The sequence below is a fragment of the Biomphalaria glabrata genome, chromosome 4 (assembly GCF_947242115.1).
Source record: "Biomphalaria glabrata chromosome 4, xgBioGlab47.1, whole genome shotgun sequence".
NCBI classification, from domain to species: domain Eukaryota; kingdom Metazoa; phylum Mollusca; class Gastropoda; family Planorbidae; genus Biomphalaria; species Biomphalaria glabrata.
In genome coordinates this window covers 43,106,333-43,123,971 of record NC_074714.1, presented here as the reverse complement: position 1 = coordinate 43,123,971, position 17,639 = coordinate 43,106,333, and the positions used below count along the sequence as shown (strand labels likewise).

The following is a 17,639-nucleotide window of genomic DNA, read 5'->3' as shown; positions in this document are numbered from 1 at the left end:
ATGCCGAAATATTTTATTTTTTTTAGCAAACTATGGTGGTGTACTTTGTCAAAAGCCTTAGAAAAATCTAGTAAGATAGCAACTATTTGTTCACTATTATCTAAACCTTTTGAAAAATCAATTAGTCCTATTAGTTGTGTTTCACATGATCTATATTTCCTAAAGCCATGTTGGTATGGTGTGAGGACATTATGTTTGTCTAAGTGGTTTATGATGTTGCTACATATTATGTGTTCTAGGATTTTACATGTGATGCTGGTAAGTGATACTGGTCTGTAGTTTCCTGGGTCAGATTTTTCTCCATATTTATGGATATGTACAATGAGTCTACTTTAAGAAGGCTTTTATGACGTGAGTAAACTAAGTCTGCGGATTTAAAACAAAGGGAGACGATCGAAATAACAGGGGATTTAACACTGTTTATAGATTTAAAACTCAGCTAGATCAACAACCAATCAAATGATGATTTCGTAGTTTAGTTTCAGGAATGAAAAAGCAGCCAGTCGGGCAACCAGTCCAGTCAACAAATGCCATAGACAGAAAAATGAATGAAATGTAGCTCCTAGATCGCCAACATTTTCACAAAGATATCAAGCAACCCTTTTCTCAGCATAAATTAAGTATATTTTTTTTTTGAACTATAAATAAGTTGATTTCTTTTCTTTGATGAAGTTCATGATTTCACAGTTAATAGTTTCTATCATAGTTATTACATCCTTTGAAGCTCCGAGGTATTTCAAGCTTCAAATACCTCGGAGCTATTGTCTCAGATGAGGGAACATAACCCGAACTATTGGCCCGAATGGCACAGTCCACAGCAGCCCTTTCAAAACTTAAAATAATATGGAAAGACAAGGGCTTAGCCCTCGGCACCCAAATCAGACTGATGCACTCCCTGGTCATGGCCACATTTTTGTATGCTTGCGAGTCGTGTACGCTGAATGAAAAGCTAGAGAGGAGGATCCTAGCAATGGAATTGAGATGCTAAAGAAGGATCCTAGGCATCACATTCAAAGACCGCATCACAACCAAGAAATCAGGGACAGGGTTACTGCAGCGATCGGAGCCCATGACGACCTGCTATCTATTGTAAAAAGACGAAAGCTTAAAACCTATGGCCGCATTACAAGATCTAAGGGGCTCGCAAAGACCTTCCTTCAGGGAACAGTGCCAGGAAAAGAAAAAGAGGCAGACAGAAAAAGCGATTGGAGGACAACATTAAAGAATGGACAAGCCTGCCATTGAGAGAGATTCTAAACAAGGCAAAAAAAAAGGGAGAAATGGAGAAAGACGGTCGACAAGTCTTGCCTGGTGCCCCAACGGTCCAACAGACTAAGGGATAGGTAAAGTAAGGTAAGGTATTACATCCTATTTTTGTTATGCTTTAAAATGTATGTGGCAAATTTGCGTCGTTTTCCTTTTTAGCTTCTTGCGTGACGAAGGAGGCCAATCCTTAATACACCGCTGCAGTTAAAGATTGGGCATCTATAATCACCAAGCGCCGTTGTACTTTCATCCTTCTTTCAACTTCTGGTGTTATGGCATCTACAATCCAGGACCCTTCGTTAATACTCGCTCTCCATGTGAATCTATCCAGTGCCACTTTTTCCCGACTTTTAGTGTCAATTTTAAGAAGCTTCATTTCGCGTTGGGATACTTCTGTATTCCTTAAAAGTAGGCGACCAGTGGCTCTCCTGCATTCTGTTAAATCATCATACAGAATGTCATGTGGAAACTGACCTCTTTGCATTCTGTGAACATGACCAAGCCATTCATAGCGTCTGCTGCTGATAAAAGCGCGGATGTCATGGCACCCATGAAGAAAAAAAAAACCCACCTATTTTCACAAATTTTCACGAGTTAAAATTGTGCAGTTAATCTTGTACTGTAGACACAAATTTTATCAAAACTATATATAAAATTGAAGTTCACCAGCCTTCTTTATTTGATCACGAAATCAAAATGAATGCATTCTTGTTATATTACTTCCCTTTTCTTTACACATTGACAATAGAAATCAGGACATAAATAATGGGCTGTTGATGTTCATGTTAGCTAAGTACACTAGCCCTGAGAATTTAAATGGCCTACACTCTTAACAGTTTCGGAGACTCGGTGTAGTATTTTTTAAAGTAAATTATTAACTATAATAAATGTAAGTTACACCCAAAGAGAAATCAAATAAACTACACACAGGAAATAATTTTGAGTAGTTTTCTTACAGTTAACGGAAATGAAAGGATCAAATTGTTACTACTGCTAATGGAGCGAAAACGAGGCTAAACAAAAGTTTTCAAAAGCACAGCTACGCTATATAACTTGAACAATAACACAAATCTCTTATAAGTGCAAACATTGAATACATAATGTAGTCCGATCATTGAACACAGAAGACTCCATTCTCACAACCTGTCATGGAGGAGGACTCCCCCCCCCCCTTTTTTTTTCTCATTTCGACAGCTCTTCAGACAAAAAAAAAAGTCTCAATGTCACGTGACCTAGTCCATTAGAAAACTAAAACTGGCTAAACAAGTGCTAATCTGTTTGAACGATCTGTTTGCTTATATGGGTTATCGATTTGATTGGAAAACGTCAATATCCTTAGATCTTTATTTAGTCCTAAACATGGATTTGAAGATTGAGAGAAAGAGAAAGATAGAAAGAGACAGACATAGAGAAAGAAAACAGGAAGAGATAGAGATAGAGAGAAACAGAGAGTTAGAGCGAGCAGAGATAATAGAAAAAGACAGATAGAAAGACAGAAAGACAGTCAGGGTCTGATTTAAGTATTTGGAGGTCGCGGGGCAGAATTTTTGTGGAGACCCCTACAACTTTTAAAAACTTTTAATACAAATCCACTTTTCAATGTTTATACTAATCTCTACGAGCATGCCACAGTTTAGAAAAAAAGAAACAGAGTACATATAAATTGAAAGTAATTTTCCTTCTTTGAAAATAAATTTAATATACATATTTAAGTATTAAAATGTATATTTTAAAGTAACGTTTTTGGAGTCTAAGGCCCTGGAATGAGAGCTGCCGTAAATCCAGACCTGCACTAATATTTTACAAGGACGTTACAAGTGGACAACTTCTTAATGTTTTGCCAACTAAGATTTAAAGTACAGTTAGCAAAATGGGAAAAAAAAAATGTTTGAAAAAAAAACAACAACATGTAAACGATTCTGATCCGTCGAAATTTGGATATTTTGTTTCATATTTTGTGGAGGTCCCACAAAGGTGAAGCAGTACCTCATATATCCTTCCTTAAATCCGACCCTGCAGAAAGAGACAGAAAGAGACAAAAGAGATACTGAGAAAGTGACACAGAGAGAGAGGGACTGAGAGAGACAGAAAGACTTAAAGAGGCAAGAGAGAGAGAGAGAGAGAGAAACTGATAGAAAGAGAGTGATACAGAAAGACAGAAAAAAAGGAAACACAGAAGAGCGGGAGAAGAACTAGAAGCATAGAGCAACAGATGAGTCCGGGAGAGTAAGAGAGAGAGAGAGAGACAGAGAGAGACAGAGAGAGAGAGAATAGCTCTCAGGTACCTATAAATATATCAGCTATGCAGACGTGACATTCAACTATGGCAGACGTTTAGACCTGTCAATCATACCATACATTTAGGTGTTAAAGGTCAGCAGTGCCACCCAACACTGACTCGATGACGTGGGAAGATGTCACACAAGTAAACATAGTCTATAACCCAAATGACACAATCAATGAAATCAAGTGTCAAGTTTATTTTCTGGACTCGGATAAAGACTCACCAATCTATTTTCATATATATATATATACACACTCTACATAAGTTCTGATAAATCTATTGAAAACAAAGTTCGTGTGAGGTTTTAAAATTAGGTTTTAACTTGTTTGGCTATAAAAGGTTTGAATATTGTAATAGCGAGTTATAAAAATATAAAACAGTCCAGGGAGAAGGTCCACGACGTAAACTCTTACCTGGCATTTCTTATTCAGGAATCGTAACATATATCGACAAAGATAATAACCACACGGATCGATTCCTCGATTACATAGCAGTCTTCATTAGCTAACTCTGTTTGGCTGTCTATCAAGTCGATCTCGGGTACTCGGTACGTCGTAGTCTCACTTAAAAAAAAACAAAAACTTGACGCTTGTTCTCCTGACATCAGATCTCCAGTGTCAAGTGGCTGGGAAAGATTTACACAATAATTTAATCAACATGTGAAAGGCGAAGTTGAGATCAGCAGGGGAGGGGCATGATCCAGTTTGTGTAACGTAATGGAGAGTCCTTCACTTTTTACTCGGGTGTAAGTCAACAGAGCCGTAAAACAATAACCAGTTGATTTGAGTTTGTCTGCTAGGCAGCGTACTTTTTAAAGTTGTGTTTGCAAGCAACTGATATGTAAATGTTTTAGTTAAACACGGCTCGTAGATCAAAGTACATTTAAAAAAAATACTTTAAAAAAAGCATTAAAGCTTTTATTAAGGAAAGAACCACACAATTACTGTCATATAGCTCAGTACTGCAATATCTATCTCCCTTATCTATATAAAACGTAAATTATTAACTATTACTAATAATTGACTAATAGGTTAATTTAAAAAAAAATGATTCGTGTTTTGTCTTCGACAATAAATAATTGTGAAAAGTTTCAACTTGATCTGAGAATGGGAAGTGGGAGAAATAACGTGTACAAGATTTGTACCAGACTGACAGAGCTGATCTAAAACGACAGTAAATGGAATTTTAAAGGAATTATCCTCATAATAATAATAATTAAGGAATAATTACATTTTATTTGCACCTTACTCGTAGTTACAACATATCTGTTTAAAGAGAATTTATTTTAAACTGACATAAAATGTAATGATTCTCCTGTAGGGGTAAGCCTGGTATGCTTTTTCACTCGGATACTTCCTTCACATAAATTAGTGTTTGTTAAAATTGAGTGTCTACTATCTATGTTGTCATAACTTATCATATGTATTAAAATATTAATTAAAAGGTAGTTGCTGATTTAGTAATTTATTTTTGATGCAGCTCTAGTCCCTTATTTTAACAGCCAATCATTTTAAATGTTAAAACTCTTGATGTTTAATTGGAAATCTATCCTCCATGAGTGTATTTCAGTTGTAATTATAAATCCAGCAGTCCCAGGTCGTCATATGATATCTACTTTAAATGAATACAGAAATAGAAATTCAGAACACTTTAATGAGTAAATCTAGTAAAAATAAGAACGAATCCAGTGAATAATCGAAAAGTTATTTATTCTAATACACTTCTATTAGTTCAATAGTCTAGATCAGTCCTTTCTGTTAAGTAGCATCGCCTTGTATCTTTAATTCTCAAGCCGGAGAGTTCACACGAAACTTAACTACAAGACAGACTTTTAAATGGAAATTTCCAATTAAAAAAAAAAAAAAGAAATCACACCAGATATTGCTAGTACGTGACGTCGTAACGATTTTTTTACCTTAGTATTCATTTCTGATTTGATTCTAGACATACTGTGACACGATGTTTGAAAACAAATGTTACTACGCTGGAAACAAGAAACACGTTTAAAATACTTATAAAAAAATACAATTCCTTCTTTATACAACTTATACTAAAGCGATTTTTGTTTTTTTCCCTCAATTACTGATGACTGTTAGATTAAACTAAACAATGGAACGTTTTTATTTAACGCTTCATTGAATGCAGACATACTCGAGGACGTCCGTTCAAAATTAATATTTTCATGTTCTCTTGCTAAAATTTCTTTTTTTTAGTTAAAAAAACTTTATAACATTAAAACGTTTTCCTCGTGTGGCTAGTAATTCTTTTCTCAGCGATATCCATCAACAGCTTCATTTCTAGGAAAAAATAGTAGAGCCATTTTCAAGTTGAATATTGAAGTGTTGTGAAAATAAAAGTTAAGTAGACAAATAAAGACTTATCATTTAAAATGTATTAACTTAAAGAAAATAGTTTTAAAGTTTTTGTTCACAGAAAAATAAACAAAGAATGTACAGAAACAGTTTGCATTGATAAATATGTCGGATACGTCAAAGAGGAAGTAGGAGAAAGTCAGATTCTCTTTGGTCTGCAGTGTAGGCATCGTGGCAAAGAGAGCAATGACAATGTATCTTGGGACACTGCATGCCAATATGATAACAGCGAGCCTGACTGCTACAACGATCAGCCTCTTTTCCTTTAATGACAGAAAGGAGTGCCTGCGTTTAGATTCTTCTAACGGTAATTTAGAATTAAAGGATGTCCTAACTTTTGAAGATTCTCGAAGAGCGTGCGCCATGTAAAGTGTGGAAATAATTAGAATTATCTGTGAAAATAGAGCAAAACCAGACACACAAACAGAGTCGAATAATTTCTTTAACTCTATAACGGTATCATCCACAACTACCGTCAATATATACTTCACTGATGAGTTATTGGCAGTAGATGCCGGAACCTGTTGCCAGGTTAAACGTTCTATTACGATGATAGGAATCACAAAACCTAAATAAAAACTGTAAATCACAATCAAAATTAGCGTGTATATGGATTTGGAACAAATGTGCTTAACGTGGAATGGAAACACGACACAAAAGCATCTTTCAGTGGCTATGAGAGCCGTGATCCAGCCAGATATGTACAATCCTGCATATCTCATCCAGCCTATGCAAAAACCACCTAATGCGACAAAGTCAATAGCACTATCTTCTAGCGCATAATTTAAAACTAAACAGATTTCTGACGTGAATTGCAAGCTTGAAACCATCAGATCTGTAAGGGACAGCGCCATAGTTCCATAATTCATACTTTGTTTGAATCCAAGCCGAGCTAAAATAGTTACGTTGAAAACATTGGCCACAGTTCCTGTCATGGATATTAATATATTCATAGGAATAACTAACATAATTTCTAAATTTTTTAATAAATCGTCAGAGACCAAACTAGATTTTCCAAGTATTTCATTCATTTTTCTGTATTCTGAGCTAATAGCTTGTGAGTATTAAATTACTTTTTAATTAATTATATAGAATCAGATATATATCTCAATGTATTTGTAAATACATTTCTCTTTATTATTTCTCAGAGATTTCACTCTGATTTACTTCACAGTATCAGTAATTAAATAGAATCATAAAACAATATTAACTTTTCAACAAATCTTCTGATCTTAAGGATGTTAGAGCTTAATAACACATTGTAACGTTGTACTGTATGAAGATAGAAATATGAAATAGTTTTGCGATGTTTTGAAAAAGAGATGACTAATTGTAGCAAGTATTTTTTTTACATACAAAACTGTCTCTTCTGATTTTCTAGCTAGATTTAATATTTTACTTTGAACGTTTCATTTTAAAATCATTCCAGTCCTGATATTCTAAGTTCTCATTCATGCACTAATGTGTATCTTTAACTAAGTTTTCATCATTCATTGTTCTACATTGTCTCTTAGATTTAATCAATTTTTGGATTTAAACAATACTCTCGACGACCTTTCCTTTGCAACACACTTAATTCTATTCGAAAACGCTGACATTTTCTTATGAAATATTCAAATTAATGACTTAGTACTTTTTGGTTCTCTTTCCGTTTCGTCAACTCCGTACTTAAGTGTGGCATAAACACATACCCAAACACAGTGAGACACAAAGACACACCCACACCGAGGCACTAATTAAAACACACAAGTCTTTAAATATATATAAACATTTCTTTCTCTGTTAATAATAGTATAAGTATACATTGAAATAATTCGATATAAGAGACAGTTTTATTAACTGTTAAGTATAGGGGTTCAAAGAACAACAAATGCACTTCAGAATCTTCGATCCTATAACCTTTGTCACGCAACTGAATGCAACGTTATGGCATCAACATGTTTTATTAGTCTCTCATATATATTTGCTAATATTACAACTTTTTAATTATTAGAATGTTTTTCACCCTAAATTTTTGACATAGAAATTAAATAAAAACTAGCATTTTGGCAGACTTTTTTCCGTCTTAGGTTGAAAAACTTAATTCTGTTTCGGAAGTATTACTCTCCTGTATGACCAATATGGATCTCTGCATCTATAAAGAGATAGATAGCTTTGTATCAAAGTGTAATCAAATTCATAAAAGTATGTAAAAGATATCCGACATATGCGGCCATTTATTTCAAATTGCGGGCTTTAAATAGCTTCTGTGTTAGCACTTAGGGTTCCAGAGTTTTTGCCCCCTGTTGTGGCTGTTTAGCGTCCAATTTCTCATGAACTTGATGTTGTCAAACAAAAAAAAAGGTCAGTGAGCTTCAGCACTAAGAGATTTGTGATGGAAAGCCCTCCAGACGTGCAAGATGCTTGCATTTAGTACAATACAGACATCTGAACTATTCTAAACCGTCAGATCTTTCATTCACATGTATAGCCTATATTTATGGTGGCTCTAGCTGAAATTGTGTAGAATTAAATGACAAAGACTTAGAAAGTTACAGAGTCTTGATTTAGCTAGAGGTGGTATTGACGATTTACAATCAAAATAATACTCTTTATAAAACACAAGATCTGAGCAGGAAAATATATTTACAACAAAAGGTTTTGAACAGGCTCATGTAGATGATTTCCTTGGAGGAAGTTTATTAAAGGTTGATCTGAACATATGTTTCAGTTTCATTTCTAATGTAAAGGAGAGTATTATAGGGTGTTTTTGCGCCCTCTTGTGGCTGTTTCTATCTCTAGATATTTGCTGTATTGCTAAGTTAAATAAGTTTTGTCATATTAACTACTTAATTTACATTAAAATTTATTTAATATTCATATATAATTTAAGACAACAATTAAGAAGTAGTTTTTCATATCATCGCGTGTACTGCAGTGGGCATTGAAATTTACATGACACTTAACAAGAGTAAATGGGGTATTTTTTTAATGGAAATTTTTTTTTCTCTTGCGGCTTTGAATAAGAGATTGACCCTTTACAAAACGATTAGATCAATTAGATACTCATTCTTCTGTCACTTGTCTTTAATAGGCTTTCATTCTGATATTCTTTCTGAAAATATTGAAACCTGCCTTTTTACCTGCCTGGTTGGACGACTTAGGGGGCCGATTTGGAGTTTGTGTTTGTCTTTTTTAACTTTTTTTTTCTTGAGGATCTGTATAAGAGTATGACTCTTTACAAAAAAATTAGATCCATTAGATAATTATATGACATCAGTTAGGCCAGGTTCAAATCTAACTTCACCTTCACCTATCTCTTAGTTTTCTGGACCGTTAGGGCACCACACAAGATCCGTCAATCGTCTTTCTCCATTCTTTTCTGTCATTTGCTTTTGATAGAATTTTATTCTGATATTCTTTCTGAAAATATTGAAAACTGCCTTTTTACCAGCCCGGTTGGACCACTTCGGATGCCGATTGTATGTCTAGGTTTTTACACAAACTGTCTATGTAACTTTTGTTTTTTTCTTGTTTTTTTTTTTGTGTATTCTGATGGTTACGAATGAGTGTGCAAAATTTCAACTTGAAATATTATATTTAATTCATGGCGTAAGAGAGCGTCACTTCTGTACAGGCTGAATACGTTTGGTCATTGCTGCCATAGGTAACATTCACTTCAGCACGAGATGCAGTTGATAAACTAACATTGGTGCTCTCAATGATTGTCACACATAAAATAAAAACCTTGTTTAACTTTGTAATATTTAAGGTCAATTTGTTGAGCATACAGCGTGAAAGCATGAACATGTGAACGTTGGTTACCAGATACACACATTTCTATTTCACTATTGGTAAAGTTGTAAAAAAAATGAAAATCAATATCACGTTGAAGTATTGAAGAGTTCAGCTAATTATATGTGCTACACTCGCAAGTAAGAAAGTTGTTCCTGTAATTGTAGTTACCAAGTCGCTGGACTGTAATACTGCACATTAGCTACGCCTAAAAGCATCCTACAAAGAATGTATTCTATTTACATTTATGGTGTCAGAAGTAGTCTAGTCATTGGTAATGATATTAAAGCTTAAGTCTCTCTGCAAATAAATGTCCAACCTAAAGGGACACTGGTCACATGAAATATTGGCAGTGGTTTTAGATCTTTAACTCTTTAACATCATATATGTGAAAAGGAAATTTTGACATTTCTTCTGTAGCGTCCCGCTTGGAAAAACTGAACTGTTAAAGTATACGGCAGGTTCTACTTGAAGGAGAAGGGTTCTCTAAGTCATAGGATGCGGTCTCCGACTCATTAAAGCAGCACTTTGATTTTTTTCTGTTGTATTTGTCTGATTCCTTGGTGTTTCCATCCTGACTAGTTTCTGAATCTATGCAAGCATCCAGCTTTGGCTCGCTATCTATTGGAATGTCCTTCAGTGAGACTGTTCCAGACAGGCTTGCACGGAAGCTAAGCGGATGCTGTTCAGTTATTTCGGCTCTCTCCGGAGAAGTGTGGGTGCTCTCTGAAGAGATTTGGGTCGTGAAGTCTGTTCCGTCTCCTTCTCTTCTCTCTTTACTTGGAGACACTGGTATGTCTGGGGAAAAAAAAGCAAGAAAAAAGAAAAAGAAAAAAAAACTAAAAATTATATTTAATTTTTTTCTTTCCTCGGAAGCCGATGACCCTTTTGAAGTTTTCAGCACACAGTGCTACACCCTTTCAGAGCCTGCAACACCGCTGACCCCAAACTGTATTGCACTTGCCGTTCCTTTGCACACATCAGCTGCCTGACGAGAGGGAAACTGCTGTGTGGGTGACATCGTTCTCTCCTTAGCTAATGCCCAGGTATTTTTGGATCAAAATTAAAGCAGTAAAGTCTCCCCTTTCAGATCCTATGAGCTATGGGGCAGATGATATTAAGTTAATCTGTTTCTATGGCCAACAGTTAACAAGCAGGCTGCCATGTGGCCAGCACAACGACCAACTCGCTTTTACTTTCCCCAACTAAAGTCAGGTACCCATTAGAGTTGGGTGGACTCAGAAGCGCCATAAACTTCACGAAATTCAAAATCCTAGTCTTCACTGATATTCGAACCCAGGACCACAGGTTCGGAAGCCACGCGCTTAATCACTCATCCACTGCGCCTTTATTTATGGATTAACTCTATGAGATGATTCATTGTTGTTTCGGAACAGAAGAAAACCATAGAGAGATCTCCTGGCATAATCTAGGGCAATATAAGACAACAAAAGAACTATTCCAGTATCAATCCGAACAAAATCTCAAATTATTATATTTAACGGTTACTAAGAGTTAATGTTTAAGTGAAATATTATTTGCGATATTTGATATAACAAAGGTACTTAATCCAATGTTTCAAATACTAAATTTGATTTCCTTGCTAGCCTACCTTTACTCTTCAACGTTTCACAAAAGACAACCCATGGAGGCAAGCTCAATTTTTTTTCTTTTGGCAATTGTGGGCAGGCGAATGAGATCTTCTGTCTAAAATGTCTTTTTTTTAGACACGGGTCTGTCTTATTTGGGTCTAAAAACTAAAGACTTCATTTACATGTTCGTCCTATAGCAAAATGTTCGTCTTTAGATAACTGTACTGTAAAATTGTCAAATAAAGTACACTTGCTTCCTTAAATCAATGGCGTAGCAAGGTAGGCATGGGCCCGGGTTCAAGAATATCTTGTTGGGCCCCCTCCTCCAAATAAAACGAATCGACAGAACTATTGAGTCATCTGAATGTATGGGCACATTAACCAAAAGTCATTCCAATACTTTCTGCTTTATGTAACGTAACGCTGGCTGCGCTTACAATTTTGTACTCGACAATAAGCAGAACAATTGTATCGAATGTTTCTAATTTTCCTCAAAGTGCTGCAGCTTCCAGGCGTTCTTTTTCTTTTGAAGAACTCAAAGTAATTTGAGTAATCAACTTTAGTAAATCAAAATATATGAATCTCATTTTCTTAGAGCATTCCTTGATGACCACCTTGTGGGCAAAAGTATTTGAGTCTAATGTAAACCATGCTCTTCCTATTGGATTTAAAACTCGCCCATCTTGAGATGCTGTGAGCAAAAAACAATTAACAAGTCATAGAAATCTGCAAACGTCTTTAACACAGCTGAAGAAATCATTTAGGACCAAGTTGAAGTCGTGGTTAGCATAGTGAAAATGAAAGAGAACAATGGTGTTGATTGGACCTCGGTATTTTTATCCAGAACTGCATCGCCCAACCGGTCTATTATCTCGTTTTGAATATGTGCGCTTTGTTTTCCTGTCAAATTTAACAATTTAAAATAAAGCCTGGTCAGAGATTTTTGTATAACTATAATGATGTTAACTTTCTTTAAGAACTATGAACCAAATAATAAGCAATGGTCAGAGAAAGATGCTATTCCTGATTAATATGGACATCTCTCTATTTTCTAGATCTTTGTTATAAAGTTGCCCCCCAATTTGGTTTCGCCATTCATTGTAGCAGAACAAAACAAAACATGGATAAGCGTTTAAACCGCAACCACATGTCCAAACGTTTACAAAACTTCTAATAGATACTGTTATAACCCTGCAATGCACACCACCATTCAAGCTAGTGCAAAAGGTGTGCACTATCAGAGACTAGACTGAGATGGTGTGCACTATCAGAGACTAGACTGAGATGGTGTGCACTATCAGAGACTAGACTGAGAAGGTGTGCACTATCAGAGACTAGACTGAGAAGGTGTGCACTATCAGAGACTAGACTGAGAAGGTGCGCACTATCAGAGACTAGACTGAGAAGGTGTGCACTATCAGAGACTAGACTGAGAGGGTGTGCACTATCAGAGACTAGACTGAGAAGGTGTGCACTATCAGAGACTAGACTGAGAAGGTGTGCACTATCAGAGACTAGACTGAGATGGTGTGCACTATCAGAGACTAGACTGAGAAGGTGTGCACTATCAGAGACTAGACTGAGAAGGTGCGCACTATCAGAGACTAGACTGAGAAGGTGTGCACTATCAGAGACTAGACTGAGAGGGTGTGCACTATCAGAGACTAGACTGAGAAGGTGTGCACTATCAGAGACTAGACTGCGGAGGATGTTGACATTAGAAGGAAGAAAACGAAGTGCCGCCCAAGTCTAGAGCTGATGAAGAGGCTGTCAGGGCAGACGTTGTCCTGTGTATTAGTGATGTCCCCAGGTAAATAAACTTCTATATCGTTATTTCGTCTCTCCTTAAGTTATTACAATCTTTTATTATTTAAACAATAAACGGCAATTATTTAAAATATTCACATAAAAATGAAAGAACAAATTTTTCTGACATATGTGATTAGAAAATATTGATTACCGAGTGAACAAATTGATTAGTACAAACTTTAATTAGTAGTACCTTCATGTCGGATCTGGTCATCAAGAAAAGATAAGGCGGAGAATTCGTCATCAGGTTCCGAGATTCGGTGTGAGCTGTTCCCCACCAGGAAGTAAGTATGCATCACGCCTTTGCCCTTGATGACGTTCTCTCCCCTTGACTTGCATAAATAACCTTGACCTTGAAGAGCGCTTAAAAAAAAACAATTACAGTGTGATAAATTGTCTCACGTAGCTAAGGAAGTTAAACAATGGAGTGTATACTTTGATCGGTACAAGCATATCCAACGATTGGACACTTTTGATGCGTACATACTTGGATAAGACGGCCTACGTTATAAAGTGCCTACTTTGATTTGTACATTTTTAATAAGTACATTCTCTGATAAGTGAACATTTGATAGGGCATATATTGATGAGTTCATTTTAAGTACATAGTTTGATCAGTAGGGCCTACATTTTAAAGCGAATACTGTAATAAAAAGGTAGTTTGATGAGTATATGCTTAAATAGATATATACTGTGAAGAGTACTTTATAAGTGCATACTTTGAAGACTGCATATTTTAACCAGTACATTTTTAAAACAGAACATATTTTCATAAGTACATACTTTCATAGGTACATAAATACATATAAATATATTGATTAGTAATGCATACACTGTCTATGCAGAACAATAATTTTAACAAAGCTTTTATCAACTCTGTCTGTCTGTCTGTCTGGTGGAAAGTTTGTCGAATCAAGCTGAAAGTTTGCACAATTATTTCTTTTACCTGACAAAACAATAATAAATTTTTTAAAAATTAAACAATTAGTTAATTAACTATTGATAATTAAATATTTTGTTTGGTATCTCGAACAAGGGAAAGAAATTGTACTTGACTGAAGAAGTGATATGAGTTGAATTTTTCCCCTTTAAACATTGTCCACTGACGCTTAGTGAACACAAACATGAAGAAGAAACAAATATAAATATTTTCCCTGTTCATACGCTCTTCTCTAGCAGAGTTTTGGCTTGAGAAGCCTGAGAAGGCTTTGGCCCAGTTCGAATTCAGGTTTTTTTACTTTTTTATAGATACATTTCAAAGCGATCCTCCAGATACCTGTATGTACTAGGACTCAGGTGTATTCGGCCAGGGATACCATGGCTCTCCATCCTCGATGCAGTGTTGACCGTGTCACCGAAGAGACAGTACCTGGGCATCTTGAGTCCCACCACGCCTGCCACAACTGGGCCTGAGTGAATGCCAACACGAATCTAAGGGCATATAACATACATGTTCAGTTTTAATTGACAACTTAATTAAAAATTATATATTTAAATAAATAAAGAATAGCAAATTATATATTGTAGTGTAAGTCCCCATTCTGCAATGAAAATCAAATTATGAACACAGAGGTAACTGGATCTGATTTCATTTCCCAAAGAGCTAGTGAAAGTAGTTTGGAAGACGCATCCCAAAAATGATGAAAATAATTTGTTAAAAATTTTGATTATGTTTGATACTAATTTTTTGTTTTTCCAACCTTATCTGTTTGGTCACCCCCTCTTCCTATCTCGAGCCAATTCTAAAAACTAAACTCATGGAGTAAATCTACGTCAGGTCAAAAATTGTGCAGTCATCAGTAAATAACAAAAAAAACAACAGACCTAGTAGAAGGTTGGACGGCAAACAAGTCACAACTTACAGAGAAATAGTTCTTTAAGACAAATCGTTCACTAACAAACTGTGCAAGGGAGAAATAGTAATTGTTGTGCACTATTAGTTTACAGGGTGTCCCTAAAGTAGGTCTACAGTTAGTTAACTATATTTTATATGGATGATGGAAGGGACTTGTGTCAAAGTGTTCTGGAGAGATTTGAATAATGTTTCAATGTTAAAAGGGGATATTTTGAGCATCTGAGTGATTAAATAAGGTTTATGTTAACAGGTATAACGAATTTCAACGAACTTCCCGCTGTTCTATAGTCAAATTTAAACATTGTTAACTGTAAACCTACATTTGGGCCACTCTTATAATGTCATGGAAACTAAATGATGAGAACAGGTTCTTGTAGTGTCACTCACCAATTGAGTATATGTGTTTGTATTTTTTGTGTGAGAGAGTGTGTGGAAGGTTCTGTGTGAGTGAGTGTGTGGAAGGTTCTGTGTGAGTGAGTGTGTAGAAGGTTCTGTGTGAGTGAGTGTGTGGAAGGTTCTGACTGACATTCTAACAGGAAAATGAAATCTAGATACACGTTAGTTACATCAAAGTTTAGCTGGCAAGTCATTTGGACTAACTGGCAAGTCATTTAGACTAACTGGCAAGTCATTTGGACTAACTGGCAAGTCATTTGGACTAACTGGCAAGTCATTTGGACTAACTGGCAAGTCATTTGGACTAACTGGCAAGTCATTTGGACTAACTGGTAAGTCATTTGGACTAACTGGCAAGTCATTTGGACTAACTGGCAAGTCATTTGGACTAGAGATACATTTCTTTTCTCTTTCGTCTCAAAATGGAGTGTTCTTCATATTCTTATAATTTTAAATACGTCTAAGTAGTACATAAGTAAATTACATTACAAAAACGCAACCACTACTTTCAAAGCGCTGATCTTAGTAACTTAGTCATTCTGTTATCCAAACACATTTAGATAATATTGGTAAGATAAAAAGTACCCTTTATAGAACTTCAGACCTATCGGGGCAGATGAAGTAAAGTTCATCTATTTCTATGGCCGACGGTTATAGAGGATGTCATGTTGCCAGCACAACGACCAATCGTCTGTAATTCACTACGTACCTAAGGTGGAAGGAGTCAGGGTTGCTAATTTTTTTTTCCAGAAATCGTTAGTTTGAACTTTAGACCCCAACGCTTGGAAGCTAAGCGCCTTGCTAACGCCATGCTCCTATTTATATATATATATATAAATAAAGTTATCTACTATCTGCTTTATCTTTAAGGATCCTATACAAATGGCGTAATATTTCTGGTTTTCATTTTCACTCAAATCGGCTCCTTAAAACAAAAGAAAATGATGTGACCTACCTGTAAAGGTTTTCCTGTGGCAGGTGATAAAACACAAGCAGCCTCTTCCACCATGTCAAGGGCAAAGTTGGCCACTGGTTGAGCGTGGACTTCCGTCTTTTCAGGAACCCCGCTGACCACCATGTAGGCATCACCAATGGTTTCAACCTGTGATGAAACAAATCATCCAATATTATTTGTGCTTATAAAAACTGTGGATAGAATTTTATTGAAGCGTCAGATAGCGTAGAAAGGAGAAAGAATTTAATAATTCAATAGCTTCACCAGTCCCTTAGGAGAAGATCTTAATATCTCTATATATAATTTTCTTCTTCGCTCAAGAGTTTGGACAAGAAGAAGAAGTAAAGGAAAGATCACTCTCTTATTTCTGCAAGTCGGACGAACTAGAGTTATACCACGGATAATAAGTGAAATTTTAGAGTTTGTATTAGAAAATAAATTCGTCTTTGCATTTTATTCATTCTTTACTACGTACAGAATTACTTTACGACCCTTGCGTGTAGCAAAGTCATACAGTTTATCACACGGGCGTAGCCAGGATTTATTTTCGGGGGGGGGGGATTTTTTCTCTCCCCCCCTCGAAATAAAATTTTTAGATCTATCTATCTATCTATCTATCTATCTATCTATCTATCTATCTATCTATCTATCTATCTATCTATCTATCTATCTATCTATCTATCTATCTATCTATCTATATATCTACATATATATATATATATATATATATATATATATTTGGATGGATGGATGTGTGTGTGTGTGTACATAATTAATCTCTATTACATTCTGACCCTTTATTCTTTTGGAAGACATTTATTGTGCCCTAGAATAGGTTCTTCCTGGAGTTAGTGCAAAAATTGTAGACTCCTCGCCCTTGCCAGCAAGGGGTCTGGGGGATCGCTGAGAGCTCCCTCTAAACCCTATAGACGGATGGATGGAGGAACCCACTTTTTTTGTGCTATTTCGACGGGTCTAACGAATAGCGAGTAATTTATGCTAATGATGTGTATGTTCAGAGTACAGGGTGAGAGACCTTGTTTAACGCTTTTCATACTGTCTGCTCCATGATCTAGCAGACGTACTCCGAGCAAAACAATGCGTACAGCACCGAACAGATTAACATCAGCAAGTCGCCACAAGCAAGTCGGATATAAGTGTCAGGGGTAATTAGAAGTCACTGTCATACAAATCGATTACTGTGATTGTGAGATTGGACAATACAATCAGTGCAGGTGTACTTTTAACCTTTCGTTTCGACACAAACAAATTTTCTCGATTGTTTGTTTCACATGTTTTTGAACTTAGAATTGCTTTTTTATCATGCTTTGGAAAA

The 17,639-nt window shown here is 35.8% G+C and overlaps 1 protein-coding gene across 1 annotated transcript in view; it reads right to left on the bottom strand.

The window, feature by feature from the left end:
- Window positions 1-7,680: 7,680 nt before the first annotated feature.
- The window catches only part of LOC106074850 (guanylate cyclase soluble subunit beta-2-like), a 35,587-nt gene continuing 25,628 nt past the window's right edge, over window positions 7,681-17,639 (bottom strand). Inside the window, exons 11-14 of the mRNA XM_056027102.1 lie at window positions 16,304-16,450; window positions 14,374-14,528; window positions 13,291-13,460; window positions 7,681-10,494 (exon numbers count right to left, since the gene is read on the bottom strand). Of these exons, the coding sequence (XP_055883077.1) occupies window positions 10,142-10,494; window positions 13,291-13,460; window positions 14,374-14,528; window positions 16,304-16,450 (825 nt within the window). The 3' untranslated portion in view covers window positions 7,681-10,141. The remainder of the gene's footprint in view (window positions 10,495-13,290; window positions 13,461-14,373; window positions 14,529-16,303; window positions 16,451-17,639) is intronic.